Below are 21,335 nucleotides of genomic sequence, written 5' to 3' on the forward strand. Positions count from 1 at the left end.
TGGCCTTCATGCCTCCGCTATGTGGCATGAAGGCCACATACCAGAAAAAGTGGCTGCAAATTGTTTACCCTGCAGCAAAGACAAGGGCATTTACAGCTGCAGCTGATCCAGAGCTACAGATCCTGAGAGGTGTAAAAGGATTCAAGCCAGAATCGCGTGAAGGTCAAGAACAGAATGCAAGAATGGGGATAATTGTGGCTGATTCTCATTATCTAAAAATAAGCCAGACTCGATCTGTATCATCGTAAAGAGCCTCCAACGAGCTAAGACCTCATCCACGCTAAGCGGTGTGGAGGCCAACCCTCTTAGGGAGCAGCCACCAACCAATCCGATGTCAGTCCTGCTGAGTATCCAAGGAACGGGCTTGGAACGCTGATCCCGACAAGGCAGCGGCGGCGCGGACGATCAAACTCTTCGTTTCTTGCAAGGGAAAGGGGCGTTTCCTTGCAGTGGGCTGGGTCTGAAACATATCTTATCTCTAAGGGTCAGACATACAAATATCTGGTAACAAAATACTCATCGCAATTTAGGACTAGTACTTTGGCGACTAGTAACGAGTTTTATGAACCAACCGATGCACTGATAGGTCGATTTTTAAAAACGAATTGTTGTGGGACGGAATGCGACCCACCAACTGAATGGTAATGAGGTAGGCCACAAATTGCAACTCACTACAATTGTAGTCCATCACAGGAAAATTGGCTTGCTGGGGTCAGCAGACCGCCACGTTTGTGATCACATGTAAGTAAAGCAAACTTTTTTCTTTTTAAAATGCAGCCCGTTTGCTGGAAAGAAAACAGGGCTGCGTTTAAAAAGAAAAATTTGAGAGTTCTCGGTGGTCCCTTGGACAACTGCCTACTCCCCAACAAACTTTTTTTTGCTTTTTAACATTCACAAAGAGAAATGGGTCTCTTAGGGAACCATTCCCTTTTGTGAAAGGGTTATCATCCCAAATCAGGAATTGGTAACTTTTCAAAAGTTTATGACCGCTACTTCGGTCCTAAACCACTTATACATACGGATAGTAATCGCTATTTGGAGGGGACGCCTACATCATACCCCTTGCAAACAGCGATTCCTTAGCCATTTGTAAATCCATTTTAGGAGTCAGTAAAACAGTACCAACTCCTAATATGGGTTCAGCATATTGAAAAAGTATTTTTGCAGTCGCACACCTCGAAGCAAGGAGTTTGCGACTAAAAAACTGCTTTGTACATCTGGCCCTGCATCACTGAATGGGACTTCTTCTTGAAGTATCTGGGACAAGGGCTGCTGTATTTGTGGCAGCATTAGTCTGGTCCAGTAGGAGGCTTCAGGAGGTCAACCTGGCTCATCCTCCCTTCCCCCATCTCTCACCTCTAAGCTTCAATACCTCTGCTGAGCATTTCCCGCTACTAGCTTCTGCCAAAGTTGATGATGGACACCAAAATGTCTGACTCTGATGGTGCTGCAGTGCACACGTCAGAGCAGACTCTATCATCTCACAAAGCTTTTAGTTGATCCCAATACTCGCAGACCTGCAACAGGGTGATTCCCACATTGTCTGTATGAAAAGTCTAAACCACCAGTGGATTTGTTTTTTCTGTTGCTCCTGCTGTTCTGTGACCAGACAGAACTGAAGTCTTTGGGCACTTAGAAGGTCTGTGCTTCAAAGAACAGATAGAGGCAGAATTGCCCCCAAAAGTAGAGTTGATTAGACTCCAGGCACTGCAAGAGCAAGCTGTGCTGGCCAGCGTCTTGGAAGTGTAACCAGTTTAGGATTTTGTGTGGCATAAGTGTGAATCAAATAATGATGAAAGGACTCGGGTGATATGAAAGAGAGGACTGGAATATAAGGTGGAACTCCCTGCAAATAGAATATATTTCAATGTCTGACTTACATCCCATCCTAGTTTCACAGGAGCAAGGACAACTTGGGTACTGTGTAGGCTACCGGGCTTCCCTTTACATTTTTTGTGTGTGCTGTAAAAAGCTATTCTGGCCACTAGGGCATGAACCTGGAATAAGAGAGGCAGGACCAGTTACACTTTTAAGGTATTATAACTACATTCCTATTGCTATTTACCTAAACAACAGCTTTAAGCAAACATCTCTTCAAGTCTTTAAAAGGAAAGAATTAATGCATCATCAGAAAGAAAATGCCACCCTAAAGAAAAGTCAAAATACTACTTTAAGTTTTGCAAATTTGGACAAACACAGAAAGCAGGGTTAATCATGCATCTCTGTGTTTCAGTGATTTCATCATCAGGTTCTCAATGATAAACTTAAAAGGAGAATTTCCCTGCACCAAATTATGGCAGGATGAGAGAACAATCTGGTGATTCCTCCACTGCCCACTTGAAAATCCAACAATCTTCATATTGTGAACTAAAGGGTTATGTTTTGCTATAAGGAGACAAAGCAGCCAGGAACGCCAGATTCATGCAAATACTGTATCAGAGGTTACAAAAGGACATCACTCTGGAGTGAAAGACAGAACAAGATGGACACTAGGAAAAGACAAGCTACAAACATCATTTGCAATACATAATTGTTCTTACAAGCAGGCATTTCTTGAAGACTGGGGCCACCATACACAGACTACAGTGTACTCCTCAAAGTGGTCTGTGTACAGCATGAGAGAGTCTACGCCTGCACTCATGCACAGTAGGCAGAATGGGGCAGCATGCTCTAATAAAGGAATGCACATTTAAACCAACAGATGAATGGCATGGAATATTTGGGTGAGCCGGGTCTTTGCAAAGAAGATCTTACAAGCAAGTACACATATAGGTCTAGAACAGACATAGGTGAGAATTTTATAATTGCCCCCTACCCCAGTTGTATCTTCCAAAAACCCTTATTCTTTGGCAGATCACACATGAGCCATGGTTGGATGCCCCTCTTCACCTTCAAATGTGTTAACAAGAGCTCACAATGTCTTGCAATGGGCTTAATTACTCAGATCATTTATGTACAAGCTCAGAGGACAGGCATTTTGACCACAGCAGCATCCCAATACTTCACAGCTGCAAACAGAATGGCAGTATGAAAGTGATGATTTAACAAGGTCATGACGAGGGCTTGAATTTAGGCACCAACAAATACAAGACAATTACAACAGATCCATGCTCTTCCGCAGTTCAGTGATAGCCGAAAACCCCAACAGTAAATGTAGATAACAGTCTGAGGGGTAGTACGAAGTTGAGAAGCTGACGTTTTAAGAGCTAAATATTGTTGGCCCTTGTTGACTTGGATAAGAAACTACAATGACCAAGACGACAAACTCGGCCACAAGCATTACTAGGTATGTAATAAAAAACTACATGCGGGTAGATTGGTGTAGTTTTCATATTAAAATCAAAAAAAGGGACATTACTATAAGCACATGAATTTAAAGGCCAACTCTGTTACAACTTCTTGCCTCCATCACACTGCGAAAGCCTAACTGCTCCCTCCGGGCTGGGCCTCTAACCCCTGGAGGGTAGCTGCTAGTCATCGAAGGCTATCCTTGAACTGGGTCTTATGAGGGCAGCTGGAGTTGGAAAAGCCTGTGAGGCCCTCCTGTGCACATCACCAAAAATAATTCAAGCCCTGCTCATGACAGGAGCATTCCTTTATTGTACCTTCATAATCAGAACGACCTGTAGGGAACACGCCAGTCGCGGAGAGGTAGATGAGGAGCACGCTGTTGGCGGGCAGCTCCTGTAACACAGAAACACACAAGTTTATTAGCACATAGAAAGGGGACAGAGAGGACACTGCAATCAGGTGGCAAGCTATTGCATCATGCACAATGTGCAAGGCTACAGTCATTGACACGTGGTTGAAAGGCGTGCAGTCCAACTCCGAGGGTGACATTGCGTCTCTCTAATGGCTATCACGCTCTAGTCTGTGGATTTCGCAAAGAAGCTGACCGGAGGAGCTTGGTATCTACAGATATGAGAAAGCGTAGAAGCTGAAGACACTTCCTGCTGAAGTCCGAGATGTTGCTTTTCACACTGAACCCATATGTTAGTGGTACCAAGAAAAGGAACTAGCAACATGCAGCATTTCTAAAACGCCTGCCTTGATACTGGTGGGATTCAAAGGGGAAGGATAACTGATACACAGTAACTCAAAAATAAATTAGGATCCTATCTAATATGATGAATGTATCTGTAGTTTGTACACATGTTTGCAGTTTTAGCAGTAACTTCTGAGCTAGTTAACAGCAATGTTCCATCTTTTCTTTGCAGGTTTTGGTCGGGTGTCAATTCAGTCTTTGGAAGGATATGCTGATACCAGCTTTACAGGTTGGATATTTGCCTATTGTTACTGTTGACTGGCACTTGTATAGTGTAAAATCTAAAGTTAATATGGCTTTACAGTGTCTTGTGGGGGATGTCACTTTCTTTCTATCACATACCAGAGTCTGATTCGGTTACTGGAGAAGTCAAGTCAGTAGAGATGGTATGTGAGTTTTAATGAATTGTCAAGTTTTTTGGTGGCTGTTGCTAGAGGGCTATTTTCCATCCAAGAGGAAATGTTAAACACAAACGTCAAACATGCAACATAGTGCATGTGTATAGTTAGGTATGACCAGACTTAGAGCACTTTCAATCAAGCAACCACACAGAATCATTCAATTCAACGCTTTAAACAGCACTCTGCCTGCAGACCAATCAAAACCAGCTCAGCGCATCTCTAAAGCAAGGTATAAACAAGCTCACAACAGCAAGCATGACAACAAAACACACCTAACGAAGCACAAGGCTTGTTAGAAGACAATGTAGTGCATCTCACTTATCTCACATCACCTGTGGCGGCTGGTCATTTTAGGAAGGGGGGGCGGGTGGGAAGCACACTCATTCATTCGCGCACGCACATCAATTCACAACGCTCATCAAATATTCAAACATACACACACGCACAAAACATTCATTTACAAAAACACACACTTACCTTCAGCTCTGCCTCGGAAGTCCTAGGAGGGATGGGACTGCTGCCTTCCCTCACTGGCTGACCTGGTCAGCCAATGAAGGAAGGCAGCAGTCCAAGCATTGTCACAGAGTGGGATGGGGTCAGTGAGACTGCTGACCACACCCCACTCTGCGACGAGGTGTCACTGATTGACACTCACCATGGACTCTTCAGGGCTTAAACCTGAAGCGCTCAGGTCGGAGTCAATGGGTGACGCTTCCCTCGTCACCAAGGGGGGTCTTTGAGGCAACTTTGCTGAGCTGAGGAGGTCACACCCACAGGAGCTGTGACCTCTTCAGCCCAGCAAAGTTCATCTCAGGCAGCCAGGAGTCTGCGCAAATCGCGCATGTCTTGCTCCTGGCTGCCTGAGCTGAACATGAAGAGTGTCTGTCAGGCTGGCCTTTGCTCGGCATGGCTGGCACTCTTCATGAGGGGCAAAAGGTGGGGGGGGTGTGGGCCCTCTGCCCTAAAGGATGGGCAGCGGTTGCACACCACACAGATTACACAAAACTTTCCAACAGTGGCTTTCAGATGCCCCAGGTGTCAATCAGCGAACGCAGAATTTACAAATATGTTGTGGACTGGACACAGAGGTGTAAGGACAAGAGGGTCATATGAGAAAACCGAAGGTATGCATACCGGGGAAACTGTCAAGGCCTAAAAAGAAAAGGTAAATAAACAGAGTTAAAGATCTGGGTCTGTTGCTAGCCAAAAGACATACTGTCACTTCATGGAAGTCGGCAAGGGCCCCCCGATGACACAGAGGACGTCAGATCTAACAGGACAAAGGCCAAATACTCTGCCTTGTCTGCTATCAGTCATGCGAGAGGAAGAAACACTGGTGTCAGTGCTTAATTTGAGCCTTGTTTCAAGGCACTTAATTGTCAACACAGCACTAATGACAGTAAACCACATGGTGGCGGTGACTGTCTAATTTTGACATAAGTACAACAACTGTGTTTAATAATTCAATGTATACCTAAATTAAATAATACCTGCTGCACAAGCCATTCCTATAGCTATGAGTGGCCTGGAACAGTCTGAAGTGTCATACTTGTGGGAGTGTGATGGATAGTTGTGATGATGCTGTCATTGGCAGAGCTGGAGGGGCAGCGGGTGGTGCAAGCGCAGTGGCTCCTGAGATGGCACTTACTATTTTACAAATTATGCACTGACTGTGTGTGACGGAGCAGAACCTGAGAATCCTGAACTTGGTGAACATATTACTTGCCTTCAGTAACACCTTATCTGGTAGAGACCATACCTAGCCACAGACTCCTTACCTTAGGATTATTCCCAAGTGTCAGACTGGGTCTGGAAAAAATTTCGTGAATAGTACCCCTATGCTCCGGTATGTGGTGTTGTTCGGGTCTGCTTGGCAATGTCTGCGTCGTCCACTCTGGGAGTGATGTTCGTGGTGCCTATATAGGCACCACCCAGGTGGGCCTACATCGGGTTTTTTCAGCAACTTTGCCCATCAGGTGCGCGGAGCCATGAAGAGCACTGACCACTAGTGTAGAAAACTAGGGCCCTGGAAGGGAAGTAGCCCTGTCTCTAGAAATCTGTTCGCAAAGCAGGGAGGATGTGTGGGTCGGTAAGAAATCTGTGACTAGACATAGGGCCTGATTCTAACCGCGGCGGGCGGCGGTCGCCGCCCGCCATGCGGTTCCCGCCAAATGACCGCACCGCGGTCACAAGACCGCGGCGGCCATTCTGGCTTTCCCGCTGTGCTGGCGGGCGACCGCCAAAAGGCCGCCCGCCAGCACAGCGGGAAAGACCCAGCAACGATGAAGCCGGCTCCGAATGGAGCCGGCGGAGTTGCTGGAGTGCGACGGGTGCAGTAGCACCCGTCGCGAATTTCAGTGTCTGCTAGGCAGACACTGAAATTCTTTTTGGGGCCCTCTTACAGGGGCCCCTGCAGTGCCCATGCCACTGGCATGGGCACTGCAGGGGCCCATAGGGGCCCCGCGGCACCCCCTACCGCCATCCTGTTCCTGGCGGGAGATTCTGCAGGGCGTTTTTTACCGCCAGGGTTAGAATGACCCCATAGTCTCTACCAGATAAGGGTTTAGAGAAGGTAAGTAACTTGTTCATCTGACTTAGGGCCTCATTACGACATTGGCAGTCGGGCCAGCCACCCGCCAATGCCGAGGCGAGGACGCCATCGGGTGGTGCCCGTCAGACATTGCAGCGCCGGTCTGACGAGGAGCAGTGCCTATGATGAAGCATGACACCCTATGGGTGTGTGAGGCCTCTTGCTCCTAGAATTTAGGACCCCGGTCACTACTTTCTGTTTTACATGGTTGGAACAGTGTATTACTTATTTTTGATGTTTCCATTTGGAGGATATACACTGGACCATAATTCCTCCTGATCCCTCCCGTATTTTGAACTGGATAGATAATGACCAGTTTGGATGGAGAGATGAGGTAAGAATGCTTAGATGATAAAGCTTGAAGCTCAATGACCCTACAGGCAGATGTTATTGCCACAAGGAATGCAGTAAGCAGCCTGAGAGGACAATCATGAACGGCTCAAAAGGTGAGTGCATATCAGGAATGTCAAAACAAGAGTGAGGTCCCACTGAGGCATGATAAAGGGTGAAGGAGGGAACATATTTTGGAGAACAATCAAGAACCTATTTGCAACAGGAGATTTGAAAAGGGGTGGCTGATCAGGAAAACGCAAAAAAGCAGAGCTAGCGGATAGTAAGCCCTTTAGAGTGCCCAGAGCAGAGCCCTGCTGGGCAAGAGAAAGGATAAAAAGAACCAGAGAAAGGGGGGGATCGATTCTTTTTGCAGAATGCCATGCCCCAAATTTCTGCCAACAGCAGGCGTTAACCATCTTGGTGGACGCTTGGCTGCCAAGATAACAACACAAACTTTGAGAGGAAGGTTGAAGGCTGTCAACCGTTGCCTCTCAATCTCCACGCAAGAAGACGAAGAGATGACAGGTGCAGGTGGAGGACCCCTTCTGCTGCAATAAAAGATCCTCCTAAAGGGACAGCCTAATCGGAAGATCGATGTGCACGCTCAACAACTCAGGATACCAAATTCCCCATGCCCAGTTCAAAGCCACAAGGATGAAGTGTGCCTGGTTGTTTTTGATCTTGTTAAGAGGAGTGGTATGGTCTCCACTAAAGACGAAAAGCATCCCTGAGCGAGAGTCGCCTTGGAAACTCCAGTATGCAAAACCTTTGATATTGCGCGTTCCTGGCAGTGGCGAAAAAAATCTAACTAAGGCTCTCTCCACTGTTGAAAGAGACCTTGCACCACCAATGAATGGAGACACCATTCATGATACACTAGGCGTCTGCAGTTGAGTTCATGTACTCTGGTGTTCAGAGAGCCCGCCAGATGTTGAACCACCAGGGTAATGACCTGATGTTCCAGCCATGTCCAGAGACGCAGGTCCTCCTGACAAAGGGTCCATGATCTCACTATGCCCTGTTTGTTGCAGTACCACATGGCGGTAGTGTTGTTCGTGAACACCAACACTAGACTTCCCTTGATGGAGGGTAGAAAGGCTTTCAATACCAATCGGATTGCTCTGAGCTTCAACAGGTTGATGTGGAGTTTCAATTTTGTCAGAGACCAGAGTCATCCACCTCTCCCAGATGGTCGCCCCACCCCAGGAGTGACGCAGCCGTCACTACTGTCATATCTGGTTGGGTAAGGGAGAAGGGGTCTGCTACTGACCCACTCGCGGTTCGTCAGCCACCACTGCATATCGTTTGCAATTTCCTCCGTGATCTGAACAGTGTCTCAGAGATACCCCTGATACTGCACTTACTGGAACTTCAGGTCCACTGCAGAGCCCACATACGCCAGTGGGCATGTGTCACAAGCAGGAAGCAGGAGGCCATGAGGCCTCAGAATCAGTCTCACTGAAATCCACGAGAGGCTGGAACATTGGTATCAGAGCCTGGATATCCTGGACTTGCCACTCGGGATAAGCCGGAAACTGCACTGTTTCCAGAACAACTCCAATGAAAGGGAACGTCTGAGAGTGAGTCAGGTGAGGCATTGGCAAGTTGATAGTGAACACCAACAAGTGCAGGAGGTCCGTCGTAGTCTGGCGGTGGGAGACGACAACCTGGGGCGAGCCCACCTTCAACAGTCTATTGTGAAGATAGAGGAAGACGGGCAACCCCCATCTACGCAGATTAGCTGCAACCACCGCCATCACCTGGTTGACCCCGGAGGGGCGCTGGTAAGGACAAAGGGTAGGACAGTGAGCTGAAAATGCTTGTGGGTGACCGTAAACCGTAGGTAACATCTGTGGCCAGGCACGATGAGGATGTGAAAATATGCATCCTGCAATGCCCACGCTACCATCCAGTCTCCCAGATCCAGGACAGGCAGGACCTGAGCAACCATGAGCATCCTGAACTTCTCCTTCTTGTGGAAGAAACTGAGGGGCGCAAGTCTAGGATAGGACAAAGGCCTCCAACCTTCTTGGGCCCAGAAAGTAGCGGGAATAATGACCACGGCTCACTTCCGGCGTCAGCACCTTCTCTATGGTTCCCTTGGCCAAGAGAGCCATACCTTCCTGGCAGAGAATGGAGAGATGATCCTCCGTCAGCCTGTCATAAGTGGGTGGCACAAGGGGAAGGGCAGTCATGAAGGGGAGAGAACAGCACCGTCAGATGATCTGCAAACCCTACCAGTCCGATCTTATAGACCGCCAGTGGGGCAGGTGATGGAGAATCCTGCCACCAACTGGGTGCCCGGGTAGGAGGGCAGATTAGGAGGGTTTGGAAGCTACGGCTGCCAGGGGAAGTAGTGGACTGGCTTGGCCGCTGCCTGCCCAATCCACAGGGCTTGTGGGTTTCACACCCTCAGTCACGCAGATGCTGGGGAGTATGTGCGGCACGGTGGCTGGGTGGGTGGTGGTGCAGTTGGAAACCCTTTCTGTGGCCACAAAAGATGGATTGTGGGTGGCAAGGGGCCTAAGAAAGATCTAAGGACTTGGCCATAGCCCTGCTGTCCTTAAAGTGCTCCAGTGCCAAATCTACCTTGTCTGTGAAGAGCCATCAAAGGACATGTCCATGAGTGATGCTTGGACATCCCCAGAAAAAACATTCGTCCTCAACCAGGCATGGCACTGTAAGGCCACCGTCAATGAAACTGCTAAGTCTAGTGAGTAGGTGGTATCCAGTCCACATCGTATTGTGAACTTAGCTGCATCTCTCTTATCTGCAACAACTTTGAAGAGTACAGCCCAGGCCGCCTCCGGGATCAATGGCAGCAACGGAACAACCGTATCACACAGAGCGTGGGAATAGCATCCCAAAAGGCATGCGGTGTTCACGGACCGCAGTGTCAAGCTGGTGGAGAAAAACATCTTCTTCCCTACCGTGTCCAGCCACTTGGATCCCCTACCCAGGGGTGCAGTAGGGAATGTGCCAGGATTTAGGTGGGAAGTAGAAGCTTGGCCCACCAAGCTCTCTGGGGTAGGGTGTTTGGTGAGGAAGTGTAGGTCCCCTGGAGTGGGACGGTGGAGGCAGGCAATCGTTCTGTTCACAGAAACCAGTGTGCCGGGCTTAGACCAGATCCCAAGGAGTACGCTCATGAGAACGTACTCCTTGGGATCTGAGCTTTGTTAAATGAGAGTAGTGGTTCTGAGGGACACACTCCCACTTGTAACACCTCTGTCAAGACACCGGGGTCTTGACTGCCCCACAACTGAAGGTCGAGGACCTCAGCTGCCATCTGTACCACAACTGCAAAGGACGCTCCCTCCTCCGTAGCCACAGTAAGAGGAGAAAGCATGCCAGTATTTGGAGAAGTGTCCAGTCCACTGGCCTCACCCAGATTCTCAGACCACAGTGGGAGTGTCAACATCGGGACTGGTGCCAGGGAAGGTCGAGGTGGCACGTCTGGCATCGGTCTGGATCCAAGAGTGGATCCTACAGGTCCGACTGGTGCCAATAAAAGAGCTGTCAGGGCAGAACCAGAAGGGGTCCCTCTCAAAACCTCCTGGCCCAAAGACGCACCAGAGGGAAGTGGCCATCCACACATGAGGTGGATGGCTTCACCGAAGTTGGGCGAGGTCACTCTGGCTCCTGGAACCTCTGGAAGACGCGGAGATGAACTAGGTACTGGCTCCTACATGGAGCCAGGCCTCGAATAGTGACAATCACTCGTCAGGTGAAGATGAAGATCTGTTCAATTTCTTCTTCTTCTTGTTGTGCATCCCCCAGTGACCTGACTACTTTGAGTGTGATAAAGACCTTGGGATCCGCGACCTCTCCCAGGGGCCTTCCTCTCAACTGGGACCTCTGTTGTCACCGCGTGGCATGTTCAGCTGCCAGGAGCTTCAGGGATTGCTCCCTCAAGGCCTTTAGGTTCATGGCGCAGCAATCGAAGCAAGCCTTTAGGTCGTGGTCATGCTCAAGGCACCATAGGCATACAAGATGCAGGTCCGTCAGTGGCATTGAGCGGTGACAGGCGCCGCAGAGGCTGAAGCCAGCCTTCGTTGAGGACATCCCAGCCACACCACGAGGAAAAACCTCAAAAAGAAGTTGATAAAAGTCCATAAGGGTTTAGTGAAAAAGTAGCTCTTCTCTGGATCTGTGCTGACTAGCGCGGAAAGAAAAGAACTGACGTCATCACACCTGGGTGGTGCCTACATATGCACCGCGAGTGCCACTTCCTGCGCGGACTACATATACGCCACACAGAGGGGAACCTACTGGCGCACAGGGGTACAGCTCACAAAAACATTTCTGAATTCAGTGTGACGTCTGGGGATAATTCTAAGGTAAGGATTCTTCAGATAAAAGTCTATCAGATAGAGAAAGACAATTATAGAAATATATGAAAGAAAATCACGAAACTGATATATTGGAGACAAACTACCAACTTTTCAGACTTGGATTACGTAGAAAAAGAGAGAAGGCTAGTGGAAGCATCGGGTGAGCGGACGGGGTTTACAGGAAGAGAGTGGGCCAGTCGGGCACCAAGAGACATAAGCTGCTCTTGCTTGCAAAGGAAACAGGATATCAGGTACATGTAGAAGATACAAGTCATGTAACACACATTACTGTACTATGTCACCTATAAGACTGACGTCACTGCATGTATTTGTTTACTAGCTGGATCTATCTGAACATGTCTGAACTGTGGTTGAACCCACTTGTACAGTTTTGTTCTTTTGCTGATGCTGTGTGTTCTTGTGTGTGATTTGGCTGGTGGCAGCACTACACGTTTAGAAACTGAATGAGGGGGAGGGAGTGGCTCAGGCACTGACTTGAACAGTTTCAAACCAGAGAAGTCCGGCTAAGTCTAAGCCCTGCTCCACCATCAATTCTGGGTTCACGGGGCACTCTGAATGATCCCAGAAGGGGTGAGAAGGTAATGATTTTGAGAGACTCTCCTGGTACTGCCAGGTGTTGGGAGCGGAGGAGAGGCGCCCTGACACTGACCGAGCCTTCATCGAGGACATAACAAAATGGTGCCGACTTGATGAGGAAAGCGATGGTGCCTCGCTCCCTAGGAAAGAACTTCACTAAATGCTAGTGGCTCAGCTGTGTGAGTGCAGTAGGCACAGAGGTCTCAGCCCTTGGGAAAGACCGGTATGCTGGTTTGGTGGCAGGCCACTTGATTATATTCCAAAGTGCCGAAGGGTGCCTTGCCCGGCGTCCTCCATTTTGACAGCAGGGATGCGGCAACTCAACCGGAGGACCGCCGGTAAAAAGGGAAGGCTAAGCCAGTTTCGTACACTTGTGGCACACTTTAAAATCCACCTCAGCATCTGTCCTGGCCCTAAGAAGTACAGTGTGGGCACCATCAAAATATATTTTGGCAACAAGACTTGAAACCCTCATATCTTATCCGACTCACTAAGACAAATCAGACTTTATTAATGAGTTGACAAAACCATGGTAATGTGAGAAGAGTAGTCAATTTAGTTGAAAAGGCCCTGAGGAAAACAAATCCCACTAATTTAGTCTTTTGGATGAGAAAAAGGCTTCGACCATTGCCTCTGCATTGGGGTACCAGAAAGGTGGTCCTCTCTCTTTCTCCCTGGCTTCATATTTGAACTTACCCATCCAAATAAATGAAGAGACAGCCACCGAGAGGATTCAGTTTGGCACAGATACTCACAAACTATCCTTTGCGGTCGACATTTTCTGAACCCTGACCTCTTCTAAAACCTCATTGCTAGCTTTGATGACAGATTTGCACGGTTTTGAAGTGGCACATTTTACTATCAAATTCAAACCTCTCAATTTATCCTTCAACCAGACAACTGCCAATACTTTGAAGGAACTATCTCCATTCCGATAGGTACATAAATGTATCTGATACCTGGGTATTTACATCACCCCCCCAAACTATGCAAGCTTTAAGGTTGGAACTGACCACAGTTTATGGCAGGAATGCACCGTGGCCTCAGAAATGGTAGCGCTTATACATTTCCTGGTTGGGACACATCAATGTCATCAAAATGAACATTTTACAACAGCCCCTTGATTTATTCCAGGCCCTTCCGAATACCATGGAGAGAAAATTCTTTGAGGAGCTTAAACAAATCTTCCTATGCTTTATATTGCAGATAACCTGCTCAGGATTAGCTTGTAAAATTCTTCTAACGCCCAAATGAGAGGGAGGTCTGGGTTGAACAGCCCTTTATATTTATTACAAAATAGCTCACTTAAGGATGCTTGTTGACTCATCACCAGGCGCAGACCAATTCTGGCAGCCTATGGAGGGCATCCTGACATGAAGCGCTCTACGAGATCTACCTTGGAGCCTCAGGGCTCCATGCCCCCATTATGGATGCCTTGTCACTGCAATAAAGACTGGTCTTAATATCTGGGGAGCGGCGATTAAACAGTGCAACCTGACTACTTTTCACTCTCAGCGCACCACGGTCCACGCAAACCCCAACTTCTCCACATGACTTAAAACGAGCTTATAAGGCTGTGTGAAAGCCGGCTGTACTATAATTCAGGACCTGTTTAAAAACGGACAAATTAAGTCATTTGATACATGGAAAATATAGCTTAAAACCAAATACACTCAACTCACACACCAGGAGATAAACCATGTAGTGAAAGTGACATACACCAGAGATGGCTCAACCTTAAAAAAAATTAATAGCATCATCAGTTGGCTAAAAAAAGGGTTATATCCAATATTTATGTTAGCCTAATTGGAGCGGGTATAATTAGCCACTGGCCCTATAGGAAACACCAGAAGTGAGTTCTGGAGAAAGAGCTTCCACAGACCACCTGAGAACTACTTTATCAAGATATATCCAAGCACCTCAGAAGCACACAAGGAGGAGAAGACCATTTTAAATTATGTTTGACATATATATCGGACGAAGCTCCACCAATTGTACCCGACAAGTGATCAGCAATTTGCTCCACATTTTGTAAGACTGTTCGTTGATCAATACTTATGCAGCAAAAATATTAGCTGAAAGGAAACCCATTGTTAGATATTCCTCACAAAGTGACATGGGCAAACTGATACTGAGATTACGCTCCTCCTATTGAAGAGGCAAACAAAATCAGACAGGGCACTCATGTGGCACTGTCTGGTGACTGCCAAGTTAACACTAGCCTTTAATTGAAGATAAAGAGAGACACACTCTCTAGAACAGTGGCATTAGCAAGACTGGAGTCTACGAGCAATGGGAAGGCTGATCTGGGCATTCAATGAGAAATCCTATGAGTTTGAGAAGATTTAGCTCCCTTTATTGCAATACCTGTCACAAAGCCTCCCAATACCGCACTATCCAGCTAGACTTAGGGGCCTTAAGCTATTCTTTTAGTAAGGATCAGGGTGGGTCATATATACATATATGGGAGATAAACAGTTGAGACACTGACTTATGATAATCATTTTGATTAATTCATTTGTAAGTGCATAGTAAAACTGAAATATTCCATAGGAAGGAGACACAGTTTTTTGGTGTGTGGGGGCGTAGTGACTTGTTAAAAAAGGAACCCAGTGAGGGCCCTCCTGGGGTAGGACAGGAAAAGAAGCTAGACTGGTAATGTTGATCTGAAAGTGAACTCTAGGCAAATTTACAAATAATAAATGTTACTCAATGTGGAGTAAACAACCAACCAGACAAGGTGAGTCCCCAAACATGCCACATCTACTTCCAACAAGAGATCAGGCAGACGTTTTAGTGGACACCTCCCTGTAACAATGTTTATTAGAGGCCAATTCAGAAATAAATTAAGGCATGTTATAATCCAACAATTGCAAACATTTCAGCTGGAGAAGGTTAGAAACATCCATTCCTTTAAGTAATCTGAAAAACTAGCAGGTGTTTCTCCGCAGAGTTCCTTCCACCAGTGAGTGACCAATAGAAATAGTTGATCTGAGCAATTTAATCATTGTCTCACATATTCCCTAGTTCGAGAGTTCCAAAAGAAAGTTTGTGCTACGCACAACATCTAACGACAAGGGACCAATGTCCTCTTCAAACTCCGCTGCTTCTAAGTACTTGGACCACTTGATTATGATTGATGACCAGGCCGGTTGGATGTGGATCACAAAGCATTCCTAAAGGACCGCAATCTAACTTTCTTGCCATAGGCAAGAGACCGCTTTCAAGAATCAGTTGGTGAGGTTGCCACATGGGCCTATTAGAGTCCGCTGAAGCTGGGGGTTGGTCGACTGAAGGACTGGGGAAGTCGAAGAAAATTCAATACGTACTGGAAACCATACTTGCTACTGAAAAGTTATGAACAACAGATCTGCTTTCCGTCTCCATAATAGGGCCATTACTTTTTTAGCATTATAAAAGGGGCAGGCATTTGTATGTAAGTGGTATTTGTATCGTGAAACCTAGCTAAAAGCAGAGGAGAGCTGTACAGGGTAAAAGACAAGGATTTCGACAAGGATGCCTTCAACAAGTGTTGAGAGAGGTAGCTGGTTTGTGGTATGTTACGGCATCATAATGTATTGCTCTTTAAAGATGTGCATCTTCAACTATTTCATGAACTGGAGTAAGGTTGGAGCAGTCTTGATGGATTCTGGAGAGTGTTGTTTCAGACCCTGGGTGCATCGATGGAAAGGCCTTTTGCCTTGCTTTTTTTTTACACATTGTTGTTTCTGGTCTGGTGTCCTGGCTCCAGGTGTGCAGCGATCTACCAGAAACGGGGAGCTTCTCAGCTTGATAGCAGAGGTGGAGGTAGAAATGCTCTGCAAATGATTGCGCTGGTTTTGAAGATGATGCGGGCCAGAAAGGGGAACCAGTGAAGTTCTATCAGGATGTGGATGATGCGATCATTTTGCTTCAGGCCTGGATAAGACCGTGCTGCAGTGTGTACGATGACCTTATGAGGAGTCAGTGTGGATCCTGGAAGGCCATGGAGCAGAGAGTTTCCACCACCCAGATGTGAGAGTATAAGGAGCTGAACAGCAACTCTGAAGCCGCTTTCTAGAAGGAATAGTTTCATTTTCTGCAGTACAGAGAGCTGGTACCAACCTGTCTATGTTTTCTTCACAATGTGTCTCTTGAAGATGAGGTTGGTGACCAGAATCAATCCAAGTAATTTTGCACTAGGAGAAATCTGGGATTCAAAGTAGTGGAGATAAATGTTAATGAGCCTGGGTTTGTACTATTACTGCTTGTTGCTTTTGTCCAATAACAGGAATTCTGCCTTGGTGGGATGGAGATTCAGGTGGGTGCTGGACATGAGGGTCTTGATGATGTGCAGGCAGTGTTTAAGGCACTGGATGCAGAGATGGCTTGAAAACAGGGTTGTGTATTATCTGCATATAGGTGAATTTTAATGCTTTCACCAATGAGTAGCGCTTCTAGGGGGTCCTTATAGAGGTTAAAGATAATAGGGTCCAGTAGAGAACCCTGGGAGACACTGCAGCTGACCAAGATCTTCTGAACCTATAATAAATGTGTACACTGTTCCAAGAAAGAATATTATCAAAGAGGACGAGAAAGAAACCAAAAAACCAAAAAACAAGGACCGTAAATGCTGGGAGGTCACTTACAGTCTGCGGACCATTCGTCACAGTCAGTCTAATAGAAAGTCGCCTACCCGAGGACGCGTGCCCCGAATGAATGACATTAATTCGGGGCACGCGTCCTCGGGTAGGCTAACTGCATACCATCACAGGAGTTCAATGAACTCACCTTGGTTATGAGGTTTACGCGTCCCTATGATGCCCTGTCTTTACATGGGATGGGCGACTTTCTATTAGACTGACTGTGACGAATGGTCCGCAGACTGTAAGTGACCTCCCAGCATTTACGTTCCTTGTTTTTTTGTTTTTTGATATATGAAGGAGAAGTTACAACTAAACGGTCCTGATGAAGCGCCAGTGGATCAATCCCTGACCGAGTAGGCGCGAAACATGTCGACCTAGTGTTAGGAGTGAAGACTCTTCCCTCCTTCCCTTCTTTTAGGAGTATAGGAGACATTATTCCCTGGATACTCCTACTTGTTTTTAACCTTGGCCTGACCCTCACTATAAGCATTAAATCTAGTTATCAGGTGCTCATAGCCAATTTTATATATCCTTCACTCTCCTTTTCTCCTCTGTCAGCACGTTCTGAGGACTTAATTTGACCTGCAGAACCATCTTCCGGTTGAAGAGCCACCACCTGTGTGTGGTGGTCCGTCAGACATTGCAGTGCCGGTCTGGCGAGGAGTTAGCCCGATGATGATGCCTAGCATCCTATAAGTGATGCTTGAGGGCACTCCTACAACACCGTTTTTTCAGTCTTTCTTTCTCGTCCTCTTTGATAATATTCTTTCTTGGAACAGTGTACACATTTATTATAGGTTCACGTATAGGGAGTAAGTACACTGGACCAGATCAATCTCCCAGTCCTCCTTGTTTAGTAAGTGCAAGATCTTCTGAAACCTAGAGATAAGCATGTGAACAAACTGCTTTTGGTTGGAAAGGTGAGAGGCTAACCACTGAAAGATTTCACCAATGAATCCCATTGGAGACTTCAGTGAGTGAATGAGGGTGGCATAACTGACGGTGTCAAAGGCAGCTGAGAGGTCCAGCACGATCAGGAGACAGGGCTCATCCTGATCTTTGATTGGCAGGAGAGCATCATCTAAGGTGTGCTGTCTCCATGCTGCAATGTGGCCAGAATCCATATTGGCCTTTTCAAAGCCTATAAGGATAGGAGAGTGATGGTCCAGTGATTGGGGAGGCCATCAGGGTCTAGTGTGGGTTTCTTTAGGAGTGGGTGAATCTGAGAATCATGAGAGCTTCTCGGAGGGAGTCTTGAGTGAGGCACCGACAATGGTGAAGATCGGTGAAAGGGCTTCTCTAAAGACAGCTTTAATGTAAGAGGCGGGTACAACTTCATCTTCATAGGAAGCTGTTTTCAGAGAGCGGAGTATCTCTGAGTTCTGAAATAGACAAAGCTTTGAAGGATAACCATTGTGGGATGCTAAGAAGAGGCTGGGTCTAAGAGGAAAAGCAAGCTTGGTGTTGCCAGTGTGTTACTGGATCTTCTGTATTTTTTCAATGAAGAGGGTGATGTCACTGTAGTCTTCTGAAGTGTGGGAATATGACGGTCAGGAAGTGGTTTTATGCAATGCATCAATGTCTTGAAGAGTGTTCTGCTTTCGTGAGCAGCTTTATTGATGGGAGTTGGTATTGTACTTAGCTTTGGCTGATGTGATGAGTGCTGTGTGGAGGGACTTCAGTAGTGAGGGCATTAGGGACTCTATTTTCATTCCTTTTTCTGTACTAAATGCAGATAAAGCTTTTGTTTTTTGGCAGGGTCTTTTGAGCATCATGGTACGGAAGGTTTCAGCTCACACTTGAGAGTTTTAGTTGGAGTTTAGTTGTTCGAATGGTTTTCCTGAAAACAGATGAAGTTGCTTAAAGGGAGCTGAAGTCTGATGTGAATTTTGCAGGGTGACCGATGAGTTCAAGCTTCAAGTTGTCAATGTGTTTGAAATATAGGAAGCACTATCATGCAAGACAAGCAACTGATCTTCTGACCAACCTTCTCCTGAAGGCAAACCATCCGACTTTATTACTAGAAACAGTGCTGATCTCAACACTGCTTTGCCTTTCCAAGCCTCCATTTCAAGACCTTTGCCTCTCTGTTCTGGCTTCCTTTGCACAAATTGCAACCTTCAGCGTTGGAAACCCAGTAATTCAGAGGACCCAGGAAGGATGAAGCTAGAGATTTCACTATGCTCAACACCTGTCTCAATGCGATCTTATCAGTCTTTAACACTCTTTGCAGTTCTCTTTCATGGACATCAGCCTGCAGACTGGCAGCAGAAGGGTTACTGACGTAGTCTACTACAAACCCCAGCAATTCAGGAAATGTTCATTGTCATCACAAAATACAGGCTGTGCAGGACATTTACCATCATTTGATCCTACTGGCAGAGGGTCTACAGATCTTGAGTAATTGCGAACTTACTGTTCAAGTAGACTGGCAGTGATGCTAAAGATCTGGTTGACTTGATAAGCTTTGTGAAGCGTCATGATGCTAAGGAAAAGCTGAGGGGGAGTCTCTGCAATCAAACATGTGAATCTTGCAAAACTGTTGAGTGAGCAGAGTTTAGATTTAATTTCAATATCCAGTTCTTCTCTCTGAAGATATCCTGGAGGAGATGGATCTCGTCTATCTCGAAGTGCCTATAGTTTAACAATGAGCTGAGTTTTATAAGTATTGGGCACAGCCTTGTCAACTGCAGAATACAACATGAATGAAGACTTCATGCCCTTGGTACCAATTTCCTCAGATCAAGTGGAATCCTGTCCCCAAGTAGGGTCTCCTTATGCAATGTAGTTGGTGTGGAAACCAGGACGTTTTCAGCCAGAAGGTGCTGATGTGACATAAAACTCAAGCTTTCGTCAACCTTTCAACATCATCTATTGGAGACAACTATTTCCTGCTTTGGTGTGGACTTCCTCATACTCATTAAAGTGGTCCCCGAAGGTACGCGATTCACGCTTATTGGCATAGTCTGAAGGTCCTGGACCAAAGGACAAACATCCGGAGAGGAGTCCTTGTCCAAGGCAAAAATTGTCTACTCTTCCTCCATGTATTCCTCATGGTAAAAATCACCTGTGCACCACAGCACATGTATTTATTTCAAAAACACATGGCTGGCCAATAACAGTGAAAAACAAAAAGAAATGCATGAAGTGAAAATATAAAAGTCTTTATGCTGCAGGAGAACTTAAAATGCTTAATAAACCCTAAATATAGGGTCTCCAACTGCCCGCATATTGGGCCTACTCTGCCCCTAAAAGAAGCACCTGGGATGAGATTGAAGGAGGAGGGTTCCTGCTCATGAACACTATCCGGCCACAAGTGCTCAGTACCAAATAGATGAGCTCCACTGAGGAGAGGGACTGCTCATAAGCATGCAAGGTCAGGGACTTCAGGAGAGCAGATGGACTTGGAATTCATCATTGAATATGGTGGATACATGAAAATGTCAAGAAGACTGACTCTCTGGCTGATGCTATTACGTCCATCCCGGGAGCAGCACCTCATCCTCCTCCTTTCCAGACTTCAGACAGAAGCCACACCTAATCACAATCCTGAACATGAAAGCAACCACTACATTAGAGGTAAACAAAGGAAATGCAGTGTTACATGCTCAGACCCTGAACTGTGAATATTTCGCCCTTAGAAGTCCCAGTAATCATTTGAGAGCACTAAGGTATTCAAGGACAAAAACACAGAAATGCCATGGAATACAATATAAATGCCAGCCTGCGAGACCAAATCACAACTCTAGGCCTACACTTTAAAAGGAATAACACTATTAAGACAGATTCTCAGCTGCTGAGCAACAAGGACAAAACAGTGGTTGAAGGAACTTTTGAGGAGGACCATAACTACAATGAGAAGTGACTTGCATTCTGTTATGGTTTATATGTTGTAGTAAGAGCTTAAGCGAGCATCTGGGTTGCAGTAAAGAAAGAAACAGACGTACCTGTCACCTCTGGTCCTCTCCCAAAATGCTACTGTCTCTAAGAAAGGCCATTCAGTGTTGCTACACAGTCTGTAAGACTCCCTCTAGCTTCAGCTTTCCATCAACAGTCTGTGGTCAGAAGTCTTTTATTTTTACTTCTACTTCACTCTATTATATTTTACTGTGAGTTGTTTTGAGGACCCTGCACTGAAGGCCACACTTTGTAATTAAGACAATACAAAACATCACACTGAGTAAAGCAGAAAGACACACCTTAAAAGATGCTGCTAGGAAGGTGAAGAGCTGGCTGAAGGTCGGTTTGTACAGAAGGTACTTGTGGGGGTTCTCCCGCTTGGCCGGCTTCTCAGATGGGTCCTGAATAAAAGGAAGACAGGTTGGTGAAGCTTTGATGTTGGGTCTCATCAACTCTTTTTCATTTATCCTGCAGTGTGCCCACACACCCTCCACATGACTGCACACTGTTCTT

At 46.4% G+C, this 21,335-nt stretch overlaps 1 protein-coding gene across 3 annotated transcripts in view; it reads right to left on the reverse strand.

The window, feature by feature from the left end:
* The window catches only part of SCAI (suppressor of cancer cell invasion), a 538,528-nt gene that overhangs the window by 85,700 nt on the left and 431,493 nt on the right, over window positions 1-21,335 (reverse strand). For all 3 annotated transcript variants that reach the window (XM_069241740.1, XM_069241742.1, XM_069241741.1), the window contains 2 exons: window positions 21,122-21,223; window positions 3,606-3,684 (listed from right to left, as the gene is read on the reverse strand). In XM_069241740.1, the coding sequence (XP_069097841.1) occupies window positions 3,606-3,684; window positions 21,122-21,223 (181 nt within the window). The remainder of the gene's footprint in view (window positions 1-3,605; window positions 3,685-21,121; window positions 21,224-21,335) is intronic.

Source organism: Pleurodeles waltl, chromosome 6, assembly GCF_031143425.1.
Source record: "Pleurodeles waltl isolate 20211129_DDA chromosome 6, aPleWal1.hap1.20221129, whole genome shotgun sequence".
NCBI lineage: Eukaryota > Metazoa > Chordata > Amphibia > Caudata > Salamandridae > Pleurodeles > Pleurodeles waltl.